At 45.8% G+C, this 23,689-nt stretch overlaps 3 protein-coding genes across 5 annotated transcripts in view; 2 read left to right on the forward strand and 1 right to left on the reverse strand.

Moving 5' to 3' along the window:
• LOC125760311 (uncharacterized) overlaps positions 1–23,689 on the forward strand; it is a 336,735-nt gene that overhangs the window by 197,392 nt on the left and 115,654 nt on the right. The window lies entirely within an intron of this gene.
• The window catches only part of LOC119372446 (TBC1 domain family member 25), a 225,035-nt gene that overhangs the window by 163,449 nt on the left and 37,897 nt on the right, over positions 1–23,689 (forward strand). The window lies entirely within an intron of this gene.
• Positions 15,242–19,922, reverse strand: LOC125760330 (uncharacterized). Of its 3 annotated transcripts, none has more exons than XM_049420252.1 (4): positions 19,586–19,922; positions 16,394–16,454; positions 16,170–16,334; positions 15,242–15,704 (listed from the first exon to the last, which is right to left on the reverse strand). In XM_049420252.1, exons 1-4 carry the CDS (start codon positions 19,703–19,705, stop codon positions 15,634–15,636), a joined length of 417 nt encoding a protein of 138 aa, XP_049276209.1. In that variant the 5' UTR covers positions 19,706–19,922; the 3' UTR covers positions 15,242–15,633. The 3 variants fall into 3 exon arrangements, 2 of the variants coding, with proteins under 2 accessions (XP_049276209.1, XP_049276208.1); XM_049420251.1 differs by having other exon boundaries at positions 16,199–16,334; positions 19,586–19,920; XR_007417872.1 differs by lacking the exons at positions 16,394–16,454; positions 19,586–19,922 and adding an exon at positions 17,778–17,848.

Here is a 23,689-nt window from a genome sequence, read left to right on the forward strand (position 1 = left end):
GAAAGTCAATGTACAAGCAAAGCACGTTGCACACTGATTGCAGCAGTCACAGTCGTCAGCCGCCGGTAAACTGATCGTCGGAGGAACGTGTCATCTTTCACACGTCAGTGATCGAAACTTCCAGCGTTATCGCTGGTGCTCGCATAAACTCCAAAATAATCTAGACTGCTCGCGTCCTGCGCGCAATGTTAACAGAACAATCTGAAGCAATCGCGAAGCTTTCCAGACATTGCGGCGCGGCTTGGGCCGAGCAGTGCTAACACTTTTCTGCGGGTTAAACCTGATCTCACAAAAATAAAGAGGGCATACCAGTATAGTTGCCCAAGGCAACGCAAGACACCGCCACTATTCACGCTATTGCCAGCTATGGCTCCATGTACCTGGTCATTGGTGAAAGTAAACGAAAAATTGGGGAGGCAAAAAAAAAAAGAAATACAAATATAATTAAAATAGAAAGGTGGTTCCGTATCAAGCATTCACAGTGATTAAGTATAGAAACACGGTGCAGACGACACCCTTCACAGCAATGGAATTAAGCATGATAAACTTATTTGTTAAGGTAAGACAATAGAATATTCAGTGCCTAGGAAAATTGCCTGAAAGGAATCTTCTGGACGCTCATGAGGGAAACGGAGCTTTGGTATAAGAATGTTTCTCAAATCTCCTTCCTAACGTTTTTTAAAATCGCTCCTAATAATTTCCATTAGTATAATGCAAGCTCAGTTTCGCTAGCAGAAATAACGCAGACAGTTAAAATTAAGATTGAAGCAGAGAGCTTATTTTGGCAGCACATTACAAAAGACATATGGCATTGGCCAGACAGGAAAACACAGTACAAAGATGTACGGGATGTAAAAGAATTGTTGGGCTTTTACGTCCCAAAACCACAATATGATTATGAGGGACGCCGTAGTGGAGGGCTTCGGAAATTTCGACAACCTGGAGTTCTTTAACGTGCACCTAGATATAAGTACACGGGCCTCAAGCGTTTTTGTTTCCACTGAAGATACGGCCACCGCTGCCGGGATTCGATCCCGCAACCTTCGGGTCAGCAGTCAAGTACCATAACCACTAGGCCACCGTAGCGGGTAAAAGAAAGACAGCTAAGAAAGCACTTGTCCTAACAATCAAATTATGATTTCAAGTACTGTTTCAATAAAGGTGGAAGAAAAAGATGCGGTACACCAAGATATCTTCTGTTAGGTAAACGTTTGCTTTATTAAATCTAGCATTGGCACCGGTGGCGCTATAGCTGTCAAAATCTTATTTTCATATAAGTCAATGTTATTGCATGAAGGAAAGAAGATGCTTTTAGGGCTCATTTTTGTTTGTTAGACAAAATATTAATGATAACTGTTAGTTCTCATTAATAATGTCATCGCATGTAGGTCAAACTTACATCTACGAAATCGTTCAACTCGCTGATGTGGGAAAGCCACAAGACGCAAAGCAACCCCATTCTTACATTCTTCAAGCTTCGTAACGGAGCACCATGCAAGAGCATCTTCAATAACGACATTATAGCGGCATCAGAATTTACGCGATAGACGCCGTACACATTGGAGTACGCGGTGCAGGACAGTGACTAAGAGCAAGTGTAATGGCGCAGACTCAACTAAAAAAGAAAAGAAATGGAGGAGACAAAAGGTACGCATGGTGGGCGTAGACGTTTGCACGCTTGTTTCTGTCGAGACTGTGCGAGCACTGCCACGTGACTCGGCTCCACCAACAGCGATGCACAGACCTTCCCTCACTGGAGGTCTGTGGGAGAAAGATGAAAGAATGTCTTTAGCTTTATTCGGGTGGTGAACAAAGTTCAGCCAGCGATCATTGTTTCGCATGGTGCTGTTGCGATAGCAGTATCTTGTATCTTAATATACACGATACGGTACATTATTTCATGTATCGGAAATACAGATACTGATACACATCTTGTGAGATGTATCGCGATACAGATACAAGATACCCAAAGTGTATCTAAGATAGTATCTAAGATGCATGTATCTTTGATATTGTCCAGCACTGGCTTCACACATCTGTTGTCACACCAATGACTGCGACAGGTGGCAATAACTGCTGGGTGATTCCACGAGAGTTTGAACATGCATGTACGGTCGATATTTCTGTTTTGTCAGTGTTTCTTGTATGTCCTGTGGGCACATTCAATGCGCACGGAACCGAAAATGTTATTTACAAAAATGCTCCCAGCGTGCCAAAAAAAAAAAAAAGCCGGCAGATCCCACGCATTGTGGGAATCGATGTAATGCGAAGCAGCCAGCAAAATGCGTGTCATGGTTTGCATGTTAACTCATATTATTTATGTTCGTCACACAGTAACGTCGCGCAATACCAACTTCGGGGTAGATAAAGCTAGCGAAACGGCCGCCAACGCACCATGAGCCTGGCACGTAAGTCGTGCTGTACATGACATGTGTGTCATGACTTTCGTGTTAACTCGTGTTATTTGTGTTCGTCACACAGTCATGGCAACATACCAATTTAGGTGTATATCAAGCTAGCGAAACGGGCGCCAGCGCCCCATGGGCGTGGCACGTAAGTCATGCTGTACATGACGTGTGTCATGATTTTCATGTTAACTCGTGTTTTTATGTTCGTCACACAGTCACGTCGCAAGATAGCAATTTCGGTGCATATCGAGCTAGCGAAACGGCCGCCAGCGCACCATGAGCGTGGCACGTGTCGTGCTGTACATGACATGCGTGTCATGATTTTCATGTTAACTCGTGTTACTTATGTTCGTCGCACAGTCACGTCGCAAGATACCAATTTCGGTGTATATCGAGCTAGCGAAACGGCCGCTAGCGCACCATGAGCGTGGCACGTGTCATGCTGTACATGACATGCGTGACATGATTTTCATTGCAAAAGTATAACAGCACAAGGGACGGGACTGAAGACACAAAAGACACAAAAACCACAGGACTAGCAGAGACTTTGTCTGGGCACCAACTTGCCCAGACAAAGTCTCTGCTAAGGCATGATTTTCATGTTAACTCGTGTGTTTATGTTCGTCACACAGTCACGTCGCGCAATACCATTTTCGGGGTAGATCAAGCTAGCGAAACGGCCGCCAGCGCCCCATGAGTGTGGCACGTAAGTCATGCTGTACATGACATGCGTGTCATGATTTTCGTGTTAACTCGTGTTATATATGTTCGTCACACAGTCACGTCGCGCAATACCAATTTCGGGGTAGATCAGGCTAGCGAAACGACCACCAGCGCCCCATGAGCGTGGCACGTAAGTCATGCTGTAGATGACATGCGTGTCATGATATTCATGTTAACTCGTGTTTTTATGTTCGTCACACAGTCATTACGCGCAATACCAATTTAGGGGTAGATCAAGCTAGCGAAACGGCCGCCAGCGCCCCATGAGTGTGGCACGTAAGTCATGCTGTACATGACATGCGTGTCATGATTTTCGTGTTAACTCGTGTTATTTATGTTCGTCACACAGTCATGACGCGCAATAACATTTTCGGGGTAGATCAAGCTAGCGAAACGGCCGCCAGCGCCCCATGAGTGTGGCCCGTAAGTCATGCTGTACATGACATGCGTGTCATGATTTTCGTGTTAACTCGTGTTATTTATGTTCGTCACACAGTCATGACGCGCAATACCATTTTCGGGGTAGATCAAGCTAGCGAAACGGCCGCCAGCGCCCCATGAGTGTGGCACGTAAGTCATGCTGTACATGACATGCGTGTCATGATTTTCGTGTTAACTCGTGTTATATATGTTCGTCACACAGTCACGTCGCGCAATACCAATTTCGGGGTAGATCAAGCTAGCGAAACGGCCGCCAGCGCCCCATGAGCGTGGCACGTAAGTCATGCTGTACATGACATGCGTGTCATGATTTTCACGTTAACTCGTGTTATTTATGTTCGTTACACAGTCACGTCGCAAGATACCAACTTTGTTGTATATCAAGCTAGCGAAACGGCCGCCAGCGCACCATGAGCGTGGCATGTAAATCATGGTGTACATGACATGCGTGTCATGATTTTCATGTTATGACTTGTCATTTATGTTCGTCATACAGTCATGTTACACCATACCAACTTTGGTGTACATTCGATTAACCAAGGGACCAGGAGAGCACAAAGTCGTAGGCGGCTAGATAGATAGATAGATAGATAGATAGATAGATAGATAGATAGATAGATAGATAGATAGATAGATAGATAGATAGATAGATAGATAGATAGATAGATAGATAGATAGATAGATAGATAGATAGATAGATAGATAGATAGATAGATAGATAGATAGATAGATAGATAGATAGATAGATAGATAGATAGATAGATAGATAGATAGATAGATAGATAGATAGATAGATAGATAGATAGATAGATAGATAGATAGATAGATAGATAGATAGATAGATAGATAGATAGATAGATAGATAGATAGATAGATAGATAGATAGATAGATAGATAGATAGATAGATAGATAGATAGATAGATAGATAGATAGATAGATAGATAGATAGATAGATAGATAGATAGATAGATAGATAGGATAGATAGATAGATAGATAGATAGATAGATAGATAGATAGATAGATAGATAGATAGATAGATAGATAGATAGATAGATAGATAGATAGATAGATAGATAGATAGATAGATAGATAGATAGATAGATAGATAGATAGATAGATAGATAGATAGATAGATAGATAGATAGATAGATAGATAGATAGATAGATAGATAGATAGATAGATAGATATAGTGGATGCTTCGGCGTGTTGGTACTTCTGTCTTTTCGTTTTGGACAGTCCAAGTATTGCGCGGTGTTAACGAATAAATCTTTGTTGCAAGTCAGCGCGGTTGTTTGTGTAATCCTTTTTTCTGGTGCTCCGTCTTTTTGACCGAAACTTGGATGTTAGAGAATGACTCTTTCGCTCTTGAAAACTATGATTCTTTTTATTTGCATCGCGTTGGTAAACGTGGTGGAGGTACATGTTTGCTGTTGCTAAAGCACATGTACTCGGATAGGATTGAACATTTATGCGCTGTTACACCTGATTATGAAGTTCTATCTGTGCTTTCTGGAAAACTACTTTTCGTTGTTGTCTATCGCCCCCCGTGTGGTCGCATTGAAGATTTCTTTGCTTACATTGAAAGTGTTTTTGAATTTGCGTGTCAGTGCCAATATACTATTTTCCTTGGTGGTGATCTGAATATTAATATTCTTGAGAATTCTCCAGGACGCACACAGTTGTTGCTTCTGATTGAGTCTTATCTTCTCCGAAATGTTATCACTGTACCAACCCGTGTTACCTCGTCGTCTGCAACTGCACTTGACTTGATAATCACTAATGAATCTACTGAATGTGTTTCTGCAGGGGTTATTAACAGAGCATTGAGTGATCACCTCCCCGTATTTCTGTTGAGCAACGTCTCATTGGTTTCTAACAAAATTACTCACGACCCATTATTTCGGACACAAAATATTAACGCCAGCTCATTAGAAGAATTTCGTTGCATGATATTAAATTTTGATTGGACGCCACTGTACAGACACACGACTGCAGACGAGGCATTTAACTTTTTTTTAAAACACTTCACAATGTTTTACAGCAAGGCATTCCCATACAGGGTTGCGAAAAAACCGAAGAAGGCCCGTAAGCCTTGGATGACGTCTCGCATCCTTAAAATGATTTCCAAGAAAAACAACTTATATCAGAAGTTTTTACAGAGTCGCGAACACCCCGATCTCGTAGCTTTTAAAAAATTTCGCAATAATTTGAATGGCACAATAAGAAAATCTAAAAAAGAGTATCACATTCGCTTATTTTCAGGCATTAGTGATCAAAAGGTTCTCTGGAATAGATTAAACATGTTGCTAAAATCTGAACGAACGTGCTCACCTGCTTCTCTTACAATTGATGGTATCAACTATGTTGGGAAAGATTTAAGTGACAAGTTCAATGACTACTTTGCATCCCTTGTTCAAAGTGAGCATGACCCTAGCACTCTCGATTACGTAAGAAACCGAGCACAGGACACCATGGCACTTATCGAGTGTGATAGCGATGAAGTATTAGCCGCTTTCAGACGTATGAAAATCAGTAAATGCGCGGATGCTTTTGGTCTGACAATGAGACCCGTGCTACATGTACTTGATGTCATTTGCCCCTTCCTAACTCATATTTATAACTTGTCCCTCAGCACTGGTATATTTCCATCAGAAATGAAAAAGGCGAAAGTGATTATTCTCCATAAGGGAGGTGCTAAAGAAACCCTCGGTAATTATAGGCCCATATCCATTCTACCAATTTTTTCCAAGGGATTAGAGCGAGTTATTTATGTGCGTATTTCAAAATTTTTCGAAAAATACGGGCTGATAACCAATACACAGTTTGGTTTCAGGGAAAGATCATCTACGGAAGTTGCGTTGCTCACACAAAAAGAACTTATTCTTCATAATATAGAAATGAAACTATTGACTTTAGGAATATTTATAGATTTTTCAAAAGCGTTCGATAGAATTAATCATAAAACCCTTCTTTTAAAACTTCCAGCTTATGGTGTCAGAGGTATTTCTTTGGATTTAATATCGAGTTATTTGCGTAATCGTACTCAGTATGTGGCTATCGACAACCACGACTCGTCCTGTAATAAAGTAGAACATGGTGTTCCTCAGGGTAGCCTGCTTGGTCCTTTGCTGTTCATTATTTATATTAATGATTTGATAGAAATAGACACTAGTGTTCAATATATTATATACGCAGATGACACGAGCTTATTCTTATCGGGTTCAAATGCAGATGATTTAGTCAATCGGGCCAATATCGTCCTAAATAAGTTACATACTTGGTCTCTTAAAAATTCCCTTCTTATTAATTCCAATAAAACTAAAGCAACATTTTTCAGAGCAAAAAATCAAGTTATTTCTGTCAGAGCCACACTTACCTTAGGAGGAAATGCCATAGAAATTACTGACACAGTTAGAACGCTTGGAGTCTACTTTAATGAATTCATGCTCTGGGATAGTCACATAGAACATCTTCAAAGTAAGCTTGCACGTGTAGTTGGCGTTTTGAGAAAATTCCAGCATCTATTGCCAGAAAAGGCAAAGCTTACGTTGTACCACGCCCTGTTTGAATCACAGTTAAAATATTGCGTATTGGTATGGGGAAGCTCAACAAAAACAAATATTAGTAAACTAGTCTCTATGCAGAAAAATGCGCTTAGAGCGATTGCTGGCGTGCCTTACAGAACGCACTCTGAACCACTGTTTACCACCTACCATATCATGCACTTTACCAACATGTACCATCATCGTCTTTTACAGCTCTACAAATCACAGATTGAACGCGGCATATTGTTCTTATGTGAAGTCGCTAACCTCCACACCAACATTCTTTGCTACCTTACAAGACACCACGAGTACTGGTCTGTGCCTCACCCACGTACTAATTACGGCTTTCAAACCCTAAGCTATACATTACCTTCCTTGCTTAACAAGTTTGGCTTTACTCACACCTCGATACGCGAACTTTCCTTTAACTCTCTTCGAAACTTATTTCGTTAATGTGTACATTTTTGATGATGATTTGTGATTTTTGATTTTTAATGTGTGCACCTTAATTACATTTTGTGTACGCAACTTTATTTGAATATATCTGGAGATATAATGTGTTTGTAGTGTCACCCATTTTATTGTGCACCGTGTTCTTTTTTTCTGCTTTGGAGTTCTTGTTTGTTATGCTACAATGTTATCCTGTGCTATTTCTGTTTCGTGCATACCGCAGTGCCGATGTATACGGGGGGAAGGGAGCAATGTCAAGCCGCGACTGTGCGGCTTTTTTTCCCTCCTCCTCAGCCATGTATATATATATTTTTTTGTATGCATGTCTGAAATAAAGACTCAGACTCAGACTCAGACTCTTTGCGATAATTCTTTAACTTTTTTGAAGTGAAGAGTTTTCACTATGCATCGCGGCTGTCGTTACTTGCAGTTATTGAGTGGTAAAATCGCCGTGTGTGCATGTACTGCACGCCACAATTTCAGTCCTGCTACATAAAGAAAAATTGTATTTATTTTACGCACGCAACGCAGAGAAACAGTTTTTCAGATATTGCATGTATGGTGTGATGCACACAAACGGCACAACTTATTTGCAGTCTCAGGCATTAAACCTTATCAAAACAGCTCTAATTAATTGTAAAAATTATTTACCGCACAATTTTTAGGATCACTCAAATCAAGGCAAGTTCGAGAATATCTTTGGGGCGCATCCTTCGACGATGCTCTTTTCCGCTGGCGATTGCAGCCTTAATTCTTACCATTGACCATGTGAGCGAAAGTCTTCAGGATATCTTCCTCATGAAAGTGCATATCACATACAATATATCAGACACTTTCTTGTCCTCACGATCGAGAAATGGCGCGATTCCACGCCGCTCGCTGGTCAGGGTCACGCGGGGCACAAACAGGTTACGAACTTTCTCGAATTTCGTGGGACTGTCGCGACTTTTCATACAGCGTCCCGAGCCGTCCCTGTCGGGACAGCTATATGTCCAGGATTTATTCCGGACCGTCCAGTTAGAGATTTTTGTGATCCAACGCACACTCGACACCGCGCGTCACGCTCCAGGACACGAAGATCTCACGAATACCACGCACGAAGCAATGTTGCAGTGGTACAGCGGTGGCTGCCAAGGGCTTTGGTTACTTTGACTGTACTTCTGTGCGCAGCGCGACAACTTTTACGGGCACATTCTCCAGCAGGAGGAAGTGTTGCGAGCAGCACGTAGCCAGCTGAAGAGGCCGAAACAATGAAGAAACAACACCCCCCCCCCCCACCTCCCTTCCCGACTCCCTTCATTGAAGAACCCTATACGCCCAAAAGGAATGTCGTTGTGTCTCGGATTTCCTGTAACCTAGCAAAACGTTTTCTTGGGCTAGTTGGTTCATGACTTCTGTGGGAAAATTGTAGCGCAGTACAACACAAGGACCACGGCCGCTGGATAAAAAGTTTTTTCATCCAGCGGCCGTGCAAGGACCGACAAAGAATACGTCCCGTGTTCTTTGTCGGTCCTTGTGTTGTTTTGCGCTACAATTTTCCCACAGAATTCCTGTAACCGCTCGTACAGCCGGGAACACAGTCGGCATGGTGAAGACACGCAGCACATCCGAAGCACAATAGAAAGCGCAAAACTGCTCACGCAGAATTAAGCAGCCTCCACGGATACTGACGCGCCGCAACGCCGGCTGAAGAGAGAGGAGCGAGTGAATCCTGATGCGACAGCAGCGCCACATCTGTCGCTGATGGCGGCGGCGCCGCGCAACATGGCTTAGTTTTGCAACTGACCTGGTTCTATAAACGTTGGTCGGGACCGCATGATTTCTTGGTGTCTAAATTTAAAATGAGATTGAGTGCGCCTTCAAGTGACACTGACACATCGTCGGTTCCGGGGTGAGATTCTGAATGAAAAGCAGGGATGTCCGAGTTGTCAGTCGTAAAGACTGAGTGGGAGTAGGCATTGAAGGCAGAAGCGATTGTCTCTGGATCAGAAACTGCAACGTTGTCAATTGTCATCGTGTGCGATAAAGACCTAGATGGTTGGATAGCACGTGCTAGTGTGTACTGTCTCCCTGTCCTCCGAATTCGACACCTCTCTATAGGCGATGCGCAAAGCGCCGACGACGCCATCTGCCGCCATGGCTCGGAAGCGCTCGCGGGGCCCGGCGAGCAGTGTTCCCGCGAGCGTCTATACGCGAGTGCACGGATGGATGTGTTTTTCATCGTGATTTAACGATTCTGGCGGGCCTCAGCGATGTCGAAAAATACCTGCTGCGTTGTCGGCTGCTCAAACACACACAAAAAATCGCTAGGAACACACATCTACAGGTTTCCGGTGCTATTTCATGTGCGAAAGCGACGGCGGCGGTGGATTGCGGCTGTACGACGTAGAAGCTAAGCAATCGCGCTTTGTTTACGGCAGTGTTAGAACGATTACCGTGTTTTTATTTCTTCCTTCTTGTCGCTACGTTTTCAGCGAACGCTACTACGTTTACACTTGGTCGCCTCGCCTGCATTGTAGACACTACAATTCACATGAGGTTGTTATTACTGATAAGACGCGATACCTTGGCTCACTTGAAAAACGATTGGCGCGAAGCGCAATGCGATAGAATGTAGGGCAGGTGACGGCTCCTTTAAAAAAGCGCCGTGGAATCACACGTGCGCTGTACGAAATCGGCTGCATTCTACCTATTGATGGCACTGGAATGCGATCATCGGTGCAGAATGTTCGCTGTGCGCTTCTGCACCGATGATGACAAGCTTATCGTTTATTTTTGCACAAGTTTATCGCGCTGGTTTCAAAGTTTTACCAACGCTGACCCTTCACGTGGCCGACCCTGTGAAATCTATACGCCGGTGCGACAGCGCTCCCTCAAAATCTACTATATCAGCACATGGCACGTAAACGAAGCTTCTGTGTCGAGAAAAAAACATTGGTTCACGCGTCAACGCATGCAGGCGTTAGTGATCGGGACGTTATAAAGAAAGCGGTGTACTTACGATGAGCTCCACTTCGTAGGAGAAGCTTGTTGTCGATTGTCTGTGACAAACACTTGTCGCGTATGGGGACACTGTCGTCCCACACAGCTGTGACATCAGACACATGTCCACAATAATAAAGTGCGGCTCCTTTGCGCACACTGTTGCCGCAAAAGTAATTATCTGGGACGCGCACAACCGGCGAATCGCACGCGCGCAAATGAGGCGTCTGCTACGCGACCCGCGAGCGGTTCCAACGGCCGCCGCTAAGCGGCTTTCAGTGGCGCCCCTATAGGCGCTGCGCATCACGGATTGTTGTGCGATGTTTGTCGGCGTGGGACAGCGCCGCTGTAGCCGCTCTCATCGAACCGGGTGAGGCTTCCATCTGTTGGCAGCCATCAGCTCTTACGAATATTCCTGGCAGCAGCAGTAGAGGCCATCTACCTTTCACCCCAACCCTCCGGACTTGACCTCTTCACTGACATTTCAGCAGTGGAGTCGTCGTGGCGTGGTGTGTGATCATCATTGTGTGGTGCACTGGCGTTCCCTGATTGGACTTCTCATCCTACAAGCGTATTGTGCGACTCTTCTCCTCCTTTCTGGAGGCCGGACGCCGGGACGGCAAGTCACGAGATTGGCGGGAGCTGCGGACACCGGTTTCAGGGCCCTCGGTGTTGACAGACACGGGGCTTTAAAAGCCGAAGACTTTTGTATTAGCTGAGGAGTTCAGTCGAGTGAGTTGATTCGTATTCCCTCTCACTTGTAATCATGTAAATAAACCTACGTTCCTCTTTGAAAGAACGCGCCTCCTCACTGGAAATCATCAGTTATAGTTATGGGGACGAAAGGCGGGAGCCAGCTACCTTACGAGACCCGCCGAACCCCACTCCTTACAATCCATAACTAATGGTGAATTCCACTGGCGGATTCGGAGTAGCCGACGAACTCTACGCCGGAGCACTCCACTCCGTGGAGAGCATCCGAAGGAAATCTACCAATGGAACACAAGCGCCCTCGCCAGAGCAAACAGTAGGGGGCGCTAGCGTACATCTGCTTAGAGCACTGCACGGGCCCGGGCCGGGCCGGGCCGGGTAAGGGGTTGTTGGATCGGGCTCGGGCCCATGATCTTCGGGCTCGGGTCGGGCTCGGGCCTGAGCCAGGCCCGTATTAGGCCCGGCTCACATACGCAGTGATTCCACTCCTGCGCCAACTGCGCCAAATGGAATTTACTGCGCCATCCTGATAATATCGACGAAAATTGCGCCAAACTGCGCCAAAGTCTGGGGTTTGGGGGCGTCTATCATTGGCAATCGCACCGCCTGCGCGTCAGAACTTGTGCAGCTTGATCTTGGGGCTGACAAAGTCGCAACCATGGACCGAGAATTATTCCGCTGAATAAGTAGCGCTCGCGCGTGCGTCCCGAGTAAGCCACAATGTCATGCATAGTGCCGACGCAGCTTCTGTTCTGCAAGTCGGCTTGACAGCAAAACGCGCTCTCCGTAGAGGCTTGTGACGTCTAGGCCTATCGGTAGCGAGAAAGTGCGACAGCGATTCATCGGTGGACGTCGTCTGTTCCAGAAACGCTGCTGATAGCTCGTTTTAAGCATCCCACGGCACGCAAGGAAAGCAATGTTCAGTAATACCTACATGCGTGCCGCTAAAATGTCTGTCACTTCTGTTTCTGTACATCGCGGAATGAATTCTGGGATCGCTAGCAGTAGATATATGGAACGATATCGAATTTTTCTTGCTTCGCGTTTATGGAAGAGCACGCGAGGAACGCGTTGACACTTTTCCTCAGATATACTTTATCCATGGATCTTCATCCAGAAGAGCTTTTTCGTAATTCCTTCTACCAGCACATCCGAGTTCGTAATCACTCTGTTGTAAATACCCCCTAAAGGGCCCTGCCCTTTCGAGCTCACGTGCTAGGGTTCGAATTCGAATTTTTGCTTCCTTTTTTAAAAATGTAATCTCATTATTAAAGCATATCTCCTGGTAGGAGCAGCTGCAAATGCGCAGCTGTCAGTAGCGGGCCTGTCACTGACGGCCCACAGTGAAGCGGCTACGCCATGTTACAGGTCCGCCCCTCGCTTTCGAGGGTCAATAGCTGACGGTTAAAAAAACTCAGTTTCGCTTAAGGCCGAAACAATGAATGCGATACCAACAAATTGTATTGTTCAACGAAGTAAGGCTAGCAGCTAACTCTTTTGGATCCGATCTCGCGTAATTCAACAAAACGCTGGTTTAAGGGAATATGGCCGCCCCAGGAACCGAAGCGTTTTCGTGCTCTGAGTTTTCTAAACGCGATGTAAGCGTTTAGACCACAGCAAGTTTACGAACCGTCTCCTGATGCCTCGAGATAGCGCGCGTGCAAGCTACTGCGCCCTTCAAACGATGCATTCCCCTCCCCCCCCCCCCCCCCGCTCCCCTGGCGCCCCTTCGTGCTCTTTACGAAAGACGGGCGGGGCGTTTCCTCTCTGTTTGATGAGCAATCAACGGCAGGCCCGCACGCGGGAAAATGTTATCTCATGCGCTCTCCGTGCGACGGAGACAGACGGCCAGCTAGTTTTATCTCCGCTTCAGCCGTATTCGTCGCCAGCGCTCGCGAGCTTTTACCCGCGGCTAGAATGCGCGTGGTGATGTTAATAATTTGGACTTTATACGAAAAATTACGGCAACGGCGACGGCAAAATTCCGCCGAGAGTGTCCATATATTTGCTATCAATAAAAATTAAAAATAAATTGAGGAGCCATTTTACTCTGTGAAGTGGATGATAAGCGAAGCTATATCGCACATGTCACAGATGTGACATGGTGGAGGACAGTTTGGTATGTAAGGCCAGGCTGTCAACCGCCAAGCTGTTAACGTTCAATACGCAATATGAATGCGAAAGCCTTAGATGCTTTATCAAACACGAAAATTGACCGTCGGCGGCGTCAATCGATTGATGCAAAAAATAATCATGTGATGGCGTTATCATCACGTCATAGATCGTCAAAACTTGTGACGTCATCATTGCCTCATATATCGTGATGTCGCTTGATGACGTCATCACAGGACATCGTCGCTTTACACTGCTTCCGTGATCGGTGCGCCGATCATGGAGCTAGCGCAAAAGCAGGTGAAGTGCACAAAGCTTGCAGAGAGGGAAGGGGAGGATCTACCTGTCAATCGAGAAGAAAAAGAACCTGGCTTTCGCCTTGGAGTTTTCTTAGGGGAATGCATTAGGGACAGTGTGGCTCTTTGGCATTGAGGCACTGCTGTACATCACGGCGTTTGTCTACCACGTCTGCTGATAGCCACGTAGGTGTATTTAGAGTGTTATTTCATAAAATACAATTTTATTGATCCGGATTTCTGTTTATTTGTTAGTGTCGAAAATAATCGCCGAAGAGGTTAATCCAGAACACTCAATTGCATGAGCTCTTATTTTTTCATTAGCGAGTGAAGTATGGAGTTCTCCTGAGATGATTTTTTCCATGATATCTGCAATGAATCGAAATATTTCTAGCCTTCATAAGAGCCCCATAATAATATTCAGGGGCTTGAATGTTAATGCAATATGCTTCTGTAGTGCACTCCAGGATGTAAAATTTGCTGCTCCAGAGTGCTCCCAGATGCAAAATTATCTGCTCCAAAGTGCTCCAAGATGAAATATTTGCTGCTCCAAAGTGCTCCAAAACGGAAATTTTGCTGCTCCAAAAATTGCTCCAAATCAGAAGTCCTCGGTAGCATCACTGCATACGTATATGTATAATTGCATGTGTACGTTGTGTGGCTTTGTTTTTGTTGTTTTGTGGGGTTTAACTTCCCGAAGCGACCCAGGCTATATGAGACGCCATCGTTGAAGGCTCCGGGTAATTTAAACAAGCTGGAGTGCATTGGCGTGCACAGAAATTGCACAGTACAAGACGTCTCCAATTTTGCTCCATCGGTACGCTACACGAGATTTCAAGAAACGCCTAATATAAGTTTCCGCCATTATAGTGAGTGAAAGACGTTCTTGGGCACCGTGTAAGGAAAGCAACGGTAAACTGCCTACACTGTAAAAAATTTTTCTTCAAAAAAACAGAAATTGTCTGGCAGCTGGCCTGCCAGAAAATTTCTGTTCTCTTTCTGTTTTCTGTTTTTATGTTTTTGTAATTTTACATGTCTTTTCTGTTCCTGCTAACAGAAAATTTCTGTAATTTCCATCGTTTTTTCCGTTTTCAGTAACAGAAAATGTCTGTAATATTACATGTATTTTTTTGTTCTCAGCAACAGTAAATTTCTGTAATTTCGAATGTCTTTTCTGTTGGCAGTAACAGAAAACTTCTGCACCTTGACATAGATTTTCGCTTCGCACTAACAGCGAATTTCTGTAATTTTACTACTCTTGGTTTTTTAGTACAGAAATCCTGTGATTGGACAAGTATTTTTTTTTTCATTCGTTCAGTACATGAAGTTTCCGTAATTAAAAAGGGCTCTCTGCTTTAAGTAACAAGAAATTCTGAAATTTTATTCTTTCTCATGGCAGCAACGTCACTTGACGAAAATTAGGCAATTTGAAGGTTATGCAATATTAAATGTATGTGATGCAATAACAGAAAATCTCAGACAGAAAGCACCACGATTTTTTGCATCTGCATTGTCCCCTTTATAGCACGCATCCTCTCTCACAAATTCGTTAATTCAGTACACCATAGAGTGAAATGCGAACAAGTTTATTGACATGGAACATAAAAGTTCAGGCAGTTGCCAACATGTGCATCTTGAAATACGAGAGATGCCCACACTATCACAAGCGGCCACTATGCGTTATTTGAAGGTCGCAGGTTCGGTCCCTGCCAGCGCGATGTTATCTTTTCATCCACTTTGCTTTCTTCACATTTACTTCGTAATGACTACAAATAACATCCCCTGTACTTGCCTTGGCTTTTTTGTCTGTTAGTTGTACAATTCCCGTTTCGTTCACTATGCCCCCAGTATCACAAGGGGTCCAGATTCAGGAATCTCTCGGGGATATTGTTCGAGTTGGCCGGCACATATGTTTGAACGTCAAGTCCTTCAGGGAGCTACTCAATGACGGCACTTTCGGGTTCAGGTTGTGCTGTTTCCCACGTGTATGGTCAGTCGTTGTGCCCTTTCCGGGACTGACATTGGCAATTGACCTAAAAAGAAGAGGCAATTTCGTTTAGCAGTGCACAAGAACCTAAATATTCTTAGATACAGTGTAACTACAAAGGCACCTACTTGCTCCTACATGCATCCATCTCAACTTAAATTACCATCACTTTAAATACAATATTGCCACATAAATCTAAAATGAAACTCCTAACCTTTATAACACTAAAATTAGAATCTGGACCTTCTAATGTCTAAGTACTGACAGCCAGTTTGCTTGTGGATACTCGCGAGCAGTATACCATAAAATAGGTAGCTTCTCATTGAAGGCATTATGGTTTAGTTTTAGTACTTTTGTTTCAAAACGCTTTCTTTTCAGGTTACCTAAATGAGGCCATCTCAATAAATAAAGGTATTCTATGTGAGCAATATACCACACATTTTTTTAATGTTACCGGAAAGCTAAAATTATTGGCCAAAGTATTGTGTCCAAGATTTAGTTTCAATCTCACCTATGAGTGAACTCCAGGATAAGACTTGCCTCTTTTGGGTGGGCAAAGTTGACGCAAAGTGTGCCAGGAATAATATCTTGAACGCCTCTCTAGGACTGCATGCTTGCATCAGAGGAACGTTGTCAATGCAAGGTGTGAAGGACTTCCCTGTCAGGAAACCACCACCTGGAAGTTGAAAATTTGGGTTCAAGATTTACTATATTTAGAAGGGGAGAATAACATACCTTTAGCAAATATGAAATGCCAACTTGGCATTTCCTCAATGTCATCATCACAGGTGGTATCCTTGAATAAAAAAAAGAGCATTGATCGAATAAGTAGACACGAGGTAAAATAGAATTTGTTAATAACAGGAAACCGCGCTGGCAAACGGGACAAGAAAGGCTGATAGGACTTTCTTGTCCCGTTTGCCCGCGCTGTTCCCTGTTATGAAGCCAAACCAACAAGCTCAAGCTCATACCCTTTTAAACAATTTGTTAAGCTGGATGTTTGCACGTATTTTAACACTGCGTACTCTCAAACACTTTGAGCGCCCGAACGATGCTTATCAAAAAGCACAATGCAAGAAAGAAGATAAAAAATCAACAAGTGATTTTCAGGCTGTATTACCACCGAATCTCTTGCCCTAAGTGGAAGTGAAATGACGCATTCTGAAAATGCTGGTCTGCACCTGCGATGGTTCGCTCTATTTTCGGTGTACAATCGAGCCCGGATATATCGAATTCGATGGAGATTGTGAAATAGTTCGATGTATAAATAATTCGATATTCGAAATTGTGCTCATAATAAAAACATAGCACGTGTCTGACAAATATCTAAATTTGCAGAAAGACGGGAGATTACCGACTGGCGCATCCAAAAGCAGCAACGTCGACAGGCACACGACGGTGATAGATGATTTATTTGATGCGCAAAAAGCCGAACAGGTCGACGGGGCTCAACTGGCAGCACACGTGAAATGCGCAAGAAGGAAGTAGTGCTGAATAAAAAAAAGCCAGTTTAGTGCCGAGAAAGACATGCCCTGTAGTCACAAGCAAGCGCTTACACCACACTCAAAATCCAGCGCCAAATCACGGCGCCGATACCTTCGACGGAGCGCGAATTCATCAAAAGCCGCCACTTCTTCAAAGCACCCACCCTACCCCCACGCCAGCTAAACGCGTGCGAGAACAACCACCGTGTTTCGAACAAGTAAGCGCTTACACCACATTCCAGATCCAGCGTCAAGTCACAGCGCCGATACCTACGACGTAGCGCAAATTCATCAAAAGCCGCCTCCTCTTCAAAGCACCCACCCTCCCCCTATGCCAGAGAAACGCGTGCAAGAATAGCCAGCGTATTTCGAACGAGTAAGCACTTACACCACATTCCAGATACAGCGTCAAATCACAGCGCCGATACTTACGACGGAGTGCAAATTCATCGAAAGCCTCTTCTTTAAAGCACCCACCCTCCCCCCATGCCAGAGAAACGCGTGCAAGAACAGCCAGCGTGTTTCGAACAAGTAAGCGCTTACACCACATTGCAGATCCAGCGTCAAATCACGGCGCCGATACCTTCAACGGAACGGGAATTCATCAAAGGCCGCCACTTCTTCAAAGCACCCACCCTTCCCCAACGCCGGAGAAACGCGTACAAGAACAGCCAGCGGGCTTCGAACAAAGCCGCTTGTGCATAGCGTCGAAAGTTCGAGAACCTTAGGCCCCCGTGACGCCGTCTCAAACGACACTGCTTTCACCGTTGCGTCTACCGACGACGCCGAACTGGCTCAACATCTTTTCCGAGCCGCTGCTGCACTGTGAACAGATGAGTCATGTCCAACTCTCCCGAACCAAGGCGCGAACCAATAAGCGCGCAGAGGCGTGTGGGTCGGCCAGTCAACGAAGAAGCCAGTGAGCCAGAAGTGAGGAAAGACACTATCAGACTGTGGCACTGAAAATAACTTATATGTCGCCACGCATACATATCTTGTAGTAACGCAAAGTTCAAAAAAAGAAAGGAAAGGAAGCAGAAAAAAGGAGAGGAACAAAAGACAGGCGCTACACACACTACGCTACGCGTGCGCGGATTTCCTGCACGTGTGGTGCAGTGCACTTTGAGGCCTTGGGCGTGGCGTCGCGTTCGATATATCGGATGTGCAGCGAAGAGGAGCACTATATTTGCGTGCACAAACCCAAGATATTTGCATGGAATTCTACCTCTGTTTCACAGGCACAACAATTCGTGTGGTTCGATATATGCGTGTTCGACTGCATTTTTTCGATAAGTGCTGTTCATGTAGAGGGCACAGAATCGTTGCGGTAACATGAACCGGGTTGAGGCGTTGCTCAAAAGGGACACTGCGTCGCGTCACTTTTTAAGTGATTATATTATTGAACAGAATCTCGAGCAATACAATTCACTAAGGCAGACACATTAGCGCTGCGGTGTCAAAGACCCTCTATAGTTCGACGTAACGTCGACGCGTGCGCACGCTCGGCATAGCGACGCTACGCTATTCAAACGTATACAGCACAAAGGCCGGCGCGACCGCGCGTCCGGCGTCCGTGGCGCGCCGCGCCCCTGCTGCAGCCGGCGCGAGATGCGACATGCTGCAATCCGCGCCGGCGACGTTACCCAAAGAACAGTGTACCCAAAGACCCTGACTGCACGGTGTCTGCGTTTCTTCGTTCTTCGTTACGAAGGGACGCCGGGCGTGCTCAACTGCGTATGCGTCAAGTCGACGTAGCGCGGCCGGCGGGGCGCGCAAGTGGGAGTATGAGTGCTCGGTTTTCGCGTCAACGTAACGTGACGAACCAACGAACCTGGCGCCGCCAACCTCTGCTGGTTGACGCGAACGCTGCGCTGGACTATAAAGGGCCCTTTATAACGAGGCGATTACGCTGGCAAAGCAGAACAAGAAATCACGCATCATAGCAAGCTAAGGACGCACACGATCCGCATAAATGGGACTGCTCCGCCAACGCCACATGACACGAACACATTCTTAGATCGCAACATCAGCGGAGCACCCGCTTTGGTGCGCCTAAACTAGCGGATCACAGAGGAGACAACAGTCAAACATATTGCAGTGCGACGCAATCTCTCGCAATCGTGTGCACGATAGTACGCTCTGCGCGGTAACAACGAAGCACACTGCGCAGACCGCGGCAGCCGCTTGGCACATTTGGAATGGCAGCACTGCTCTGCTTACACCTCCTGCCGCACGGCTAAGCGCATCAGCACAGCTAAATACGACGTGCACTAGCAATCAACGTTTCCAGAACCATTCGTTCAAAAAACGTTGCTAACTGTGCATGGCTACGCGAGCCACTGTCATCGAGCGCTATAGCAACAACATTATCAAGTAATATCACTTCAGTAATAGAGAATAGAGTTCAGTAATCACATAAAGCAGCAAGGGAACTTTCACTCACCTGATGGACGAACTGTAACAAAGCGCAGTGGTTCAATGGCAGCAGACCGTCGACGAGCAAACAACGAGGAGCGTCAGTCGGTCCAGTCCACAAAGAAGAAACTATAGGCCTATGCAGCATGAAATTTGAATCTGTGCATCGAAGCGCGCCGAAAGCAAGGACCGCAACATGTACGAATGCGCATATTACTTGAGACAAAATTAATTGCTACAGTTGGCTTGCTTCCTAAAATATAAGCAATTTATTACTCGGTGGAGTGTATTTTTATAGCTGTTTTTCAATTACTAAGAGGCACGTGATCAATCGTCTGTAAAGCGCCGGCTATAAAGACAGAAATTTTCTGTTTTTTTCAGGTACGTATTTCTGTTAAAGACGAATAACAGAAATTTTCTGTGTGTCCACAGACTTTGTCTGTAAAGATGTCTGTACTTTTACACAGATTTTTTACAGTGTAGATTAGTGTTTATAAGATGTGCGCGTTCGTATCTAGGGAAACATTTCGAGTATGCAGCTACGCTCGCATGCCCGTAGACTGGCCAACTCGACTTGTGAGTCATTAATATCTCAGGAGCTGTTTTTCGTGCATTTTGAGTGCAAGATGCGGAGCGACTCTTATCACAGGGCGAACGCCGTTGTTGATTTTGTCATTACTATAGTGGTGAGGCGCCAGACCATAGAGACACTCGTTTCCCCGAGTGTGGCTCACAACTGGAGTGATCAGGCTAGAGAAGCGATCCGGGAGTCTGGGAATAACCAACACACAGACTGATTAGTTTTATTTAAAGCACCCTTTATTCAACACACCGTTACTGTACACACGTCTGACACGAGGACGGTGGCTCGCTCGTTAACGGGTGTGCCTTGCATTGACAGATCTATGGCCCTGCGGTGGCGGTGACTCGGGGAAGAAGGGTGGGACAAAGAACCTTGTTGTTTTGAGCACGAAAACGTAGTGTAGATTGGGTGCAGTTGCCTGCCGAGGAGTCAACACGACAGCTTTAATTTATGTAACGCTGCCCAGCCTGGTGTAATCCTCCCAGAAGCAGCTAGAACACGTTTTTTTTTTTCATTGCATTGTGCAATAGATGAACTTTGCAGGAGACTTGCTACTTTTACTCAACAGCCCAAGCTCGTATGCAGTTGATGTAGACTCAACCTAAAAATGTCTGCCATGCTTTTTTTCTCCACTTTATGCAGGTATTATATTTTGTAGTTGTTCTTTGAAATGCAAAAATGAGATGGCGTGGTTAGCACTGCGTGCGTACATGAAAGAGCCAGCTATGACTCCAATTATATTTTATATTGCCCTGCAATCATTTCGCAAAAGTGTTACGCGCGTAATTCACCGAAAGTATGCACAGTACCAGTGAAAGTCGTGACACTGAAAGAAGTTCCTAAGACAATCTCTAGAAAATATATTTTGTGCGGCAGGTATCTTCACAATAACCGAAGGTTGGACAGTGCCTCCTTTATGCTCAAGGCATAACTAGCTGAAACGGGCCGGGCCGGGCCGGACCGGGTCCAAACCATTCGGGCCCGGGCCGGGTACGGGCCACATTTAAGAACACCGGGCCGGGCTCGGGCGGGCCAGAGCATGGCATTTTCGGGCCGGGCCGGGCCCGGGCCGGAAAAATCGGCCCGTGCAGTGCTCTACATCTGCTTCGCAAGCGCCCAGCATTCCTCGCGGTTCGCGCAGTTTTAGCCTTCACGGGCGCGAGCGGAGAGAATGGGCGCGATCGGACAGCGTATTTCATCGCACACGCGATACGCCACGCTCTGCGCACGCGCGGGGAGCTAGCGACTTCAGGTCGAATCCGCCGCTTTTCACGGAGTAGAGAGAGCTGCTCCGTGGAGTGAACCTGGCGCCGGAGCTGCTCCAGATATGCCAATGAAACATACAGGGAGCACTCTCAATCCGCCAATGGAACAAACTTGCTCCGAATGGAGCAGAAAAACTGCTACCGGAAGTGCTCCGAATCTGCCAGTGGAATTCACCATAAGTGCCACAATCAGCAGGCGCGCTGTTATGGAGGTGCTTTCTCACTGCCTGCTTCCCTTACCTTATGTGCATTGGATACTCTAATCATCTTCGCCATTGGATGCACACTGTGCACAAATAACATTTGTTAAAAGTCATCTCAGTCATTTCCCGAGCCGTTTATTTCGCTTCCCGCTATCATATGTTTTCAGCATTGCCGATAACGTCTTCTTCTATCACTTTTACCTCTACGTTTCAGCAGCCATGAAACGTGCGGTGCGGCATTATTAAGCCATACTTGTCAGTCATAATGGTATTTAGCGCAAACACTAAACAGACCAAGGAGAGGACGTAGACGCAGCGCATTCTTCCAACTAAAATTTATTCGAAAGGAACGCGCACATATATATATATATATATATATATATATGTATGTGTGTGTGTGTGTGTGTGTGTGTGTGTGTGTGTGTGTGTGTGTGTGTGTGTGACGCTATGCATGAGAGACGTGCCGTGGCTCATACGCCATACTTTTATTCCATTCCTCGTGCACTTCTTCCTCGTCGGCTTCTCCTGACTGGCCTCATACGTCACATGATTCCCCCTCCCCCCGAAATAAGGCGTGAGTTACAAACAACAACGAAAAGTAAACAAGGAGAGGCTTAGAAGTGACAAATGTCAAAATGCACAGATCGTTCCATGTCCCAGTGGAGTTCGGTAAACTCGCAAAAACTTCCGGGGGAGTGCAGCAGTCCGGTGATATCGAGAACAGCTCTGGTGGGCGAGGCTGGCTGTTGCGTCCTGGACAACATACCCATGCCCTGCGCATGCACACTGATGAAGACACGGGTCGCAGATATGTCACGGCTGAATAATATTGGATCACCTTGTTGGATTGAATGCCAGTATGCCGTACGCGTCGGGTTGTTTGTTGTGGCTGATACAAACTCGTCGCTTCCACGTTGTGTTCGCGTTGACCGAGGCTGATGGCGCGATGTCTGACTTCTTGTAGAGTATAAGGGGTGATTTTGCTTCGTTCTGGGCGTTTTTTGCGGTGTTGCCGTAATTGTAAGCGTAGACGCAGTCTTGACCTCTGGTGCAGAAGGCGTCTCTGGTGACGTGTCTTGATGCGATGATGTCTTAAATCTTGGATGTGCCTTCGTTTTAGAGACCTTGTTTTCTGATGTCCTTGGGGCCATGAGTGCGCTTCCGTTGAAGTTTTCGTTCATCGTTGCCTTGGTTGGAGTCTCTCTTGGTGTCGCTTAACTTTGTTGACTTGCCTCTGCTGGCCTTGCCGATTACGCTGTAGAAATCTCGGATGGTCTGCATCGTCGAATGAACATGCACTGTTGGTAGCCTCAGCAGAATTTACTGGTGGGATGTAAGCATGCTCCGTGTCAATGAAAGTAACAGCCGCCTCTCCATTTTTATCGTTCAAGCTTGTATTGAATAGTGGCTCCATAGTGCTTGGACTTTCGGTTGGGTCAACACCTGACGATCAACGGCTAAGTGGATAAATCTTTTGGAGGAACCGTAGTTGGCAAAACCTCCGACAGTGTCCATGGCCAGAAGATCAAATGGTTGTTCTGCTGGTGGTAAAGACTCCAAGGAACCAAAGCGTTTGGTCTTCGGCTTCTTGCAGCGCTGGCAAGTATCGCAGTGTCGAATGTATTCGGAAACGTCGGTGACGATGTCAGGCCAATAGTATTGTGGAGAGAGCAGCCGCAATGTCTTCCTTACACCGACATGACCGAAAGCGCCATGAGCTTTCTGGAGAAGAGAAGATCGGAGGGCAAAGGGGACGTAGACTTTTCGTATCCCTCTGCGCGTGACTATGGTCATTCCGTTCTCAATGGTATGCTTGCCGGGCGGTTTGTCGTGGGGATGCTCTCGCAGTTGTTCAACAGATAGGAGTTGAATAATGGGGTTTCGAGACAGTGCGTCGGCTTCGATGTTGTCAATGCCCTTTTGGTGCTTGATGTTCACGTCGTACATGGAGAGCTTCAAGGACCATCGGAAGAGACGCCCTTGGGGATTTTTGATGTTTTTAAGCCACTGCAACGCCGCGTGGTCCGTGATCACAGTGAAAGGTTTCCCGTGTAGGTAACAGTGCCATTTATCAATGGCGT

Source organism: Rhipicephalus sanguineus, chromosome 10, assembly GCF_013339695.2.
Source record: "Rhipicephalus sanguineus isolate Rsan-2018 chromosome 10, BIME_Rsan_1.4, whole genome shotgun sequence".
Classification (NCBI taxonomy): domain Eukaryota; kingdom Metazoa; phylum Arthropoda; class Arachnida; order Ixodida; family Ixodidae; genus Rhipicephalus; species Rhipicephalus sanguineus.

What these genes read in the sequence shown, in the direction of transcription:
- LOC125760330 (XM_049420251.1), bottom strand. Translation starts at nt 19,705, where the DNA reads ATGCTGCATAGGCCTATAGTTTCTTCTTTGTGGACTGGACCGACTGAC. An exon ending in TGTTACAGTTCGTCCATCAG is followed by an intron (nt 16,455 to 19,585) that starts GTGAGTGAAAGT and finishes TTTTTATTCAAG; the next exon opens with GATACCACCTGTGATGATGA. An exon ending in ACTTTGCCCACCCAAAAGAG is followed by an intron (nt 15,705 to 16,198) that starts GCAAGTCTTATC and finishes TCTTCTTTTTAG; the next exon opens with GTCAATTGCCAATGTCAGTC.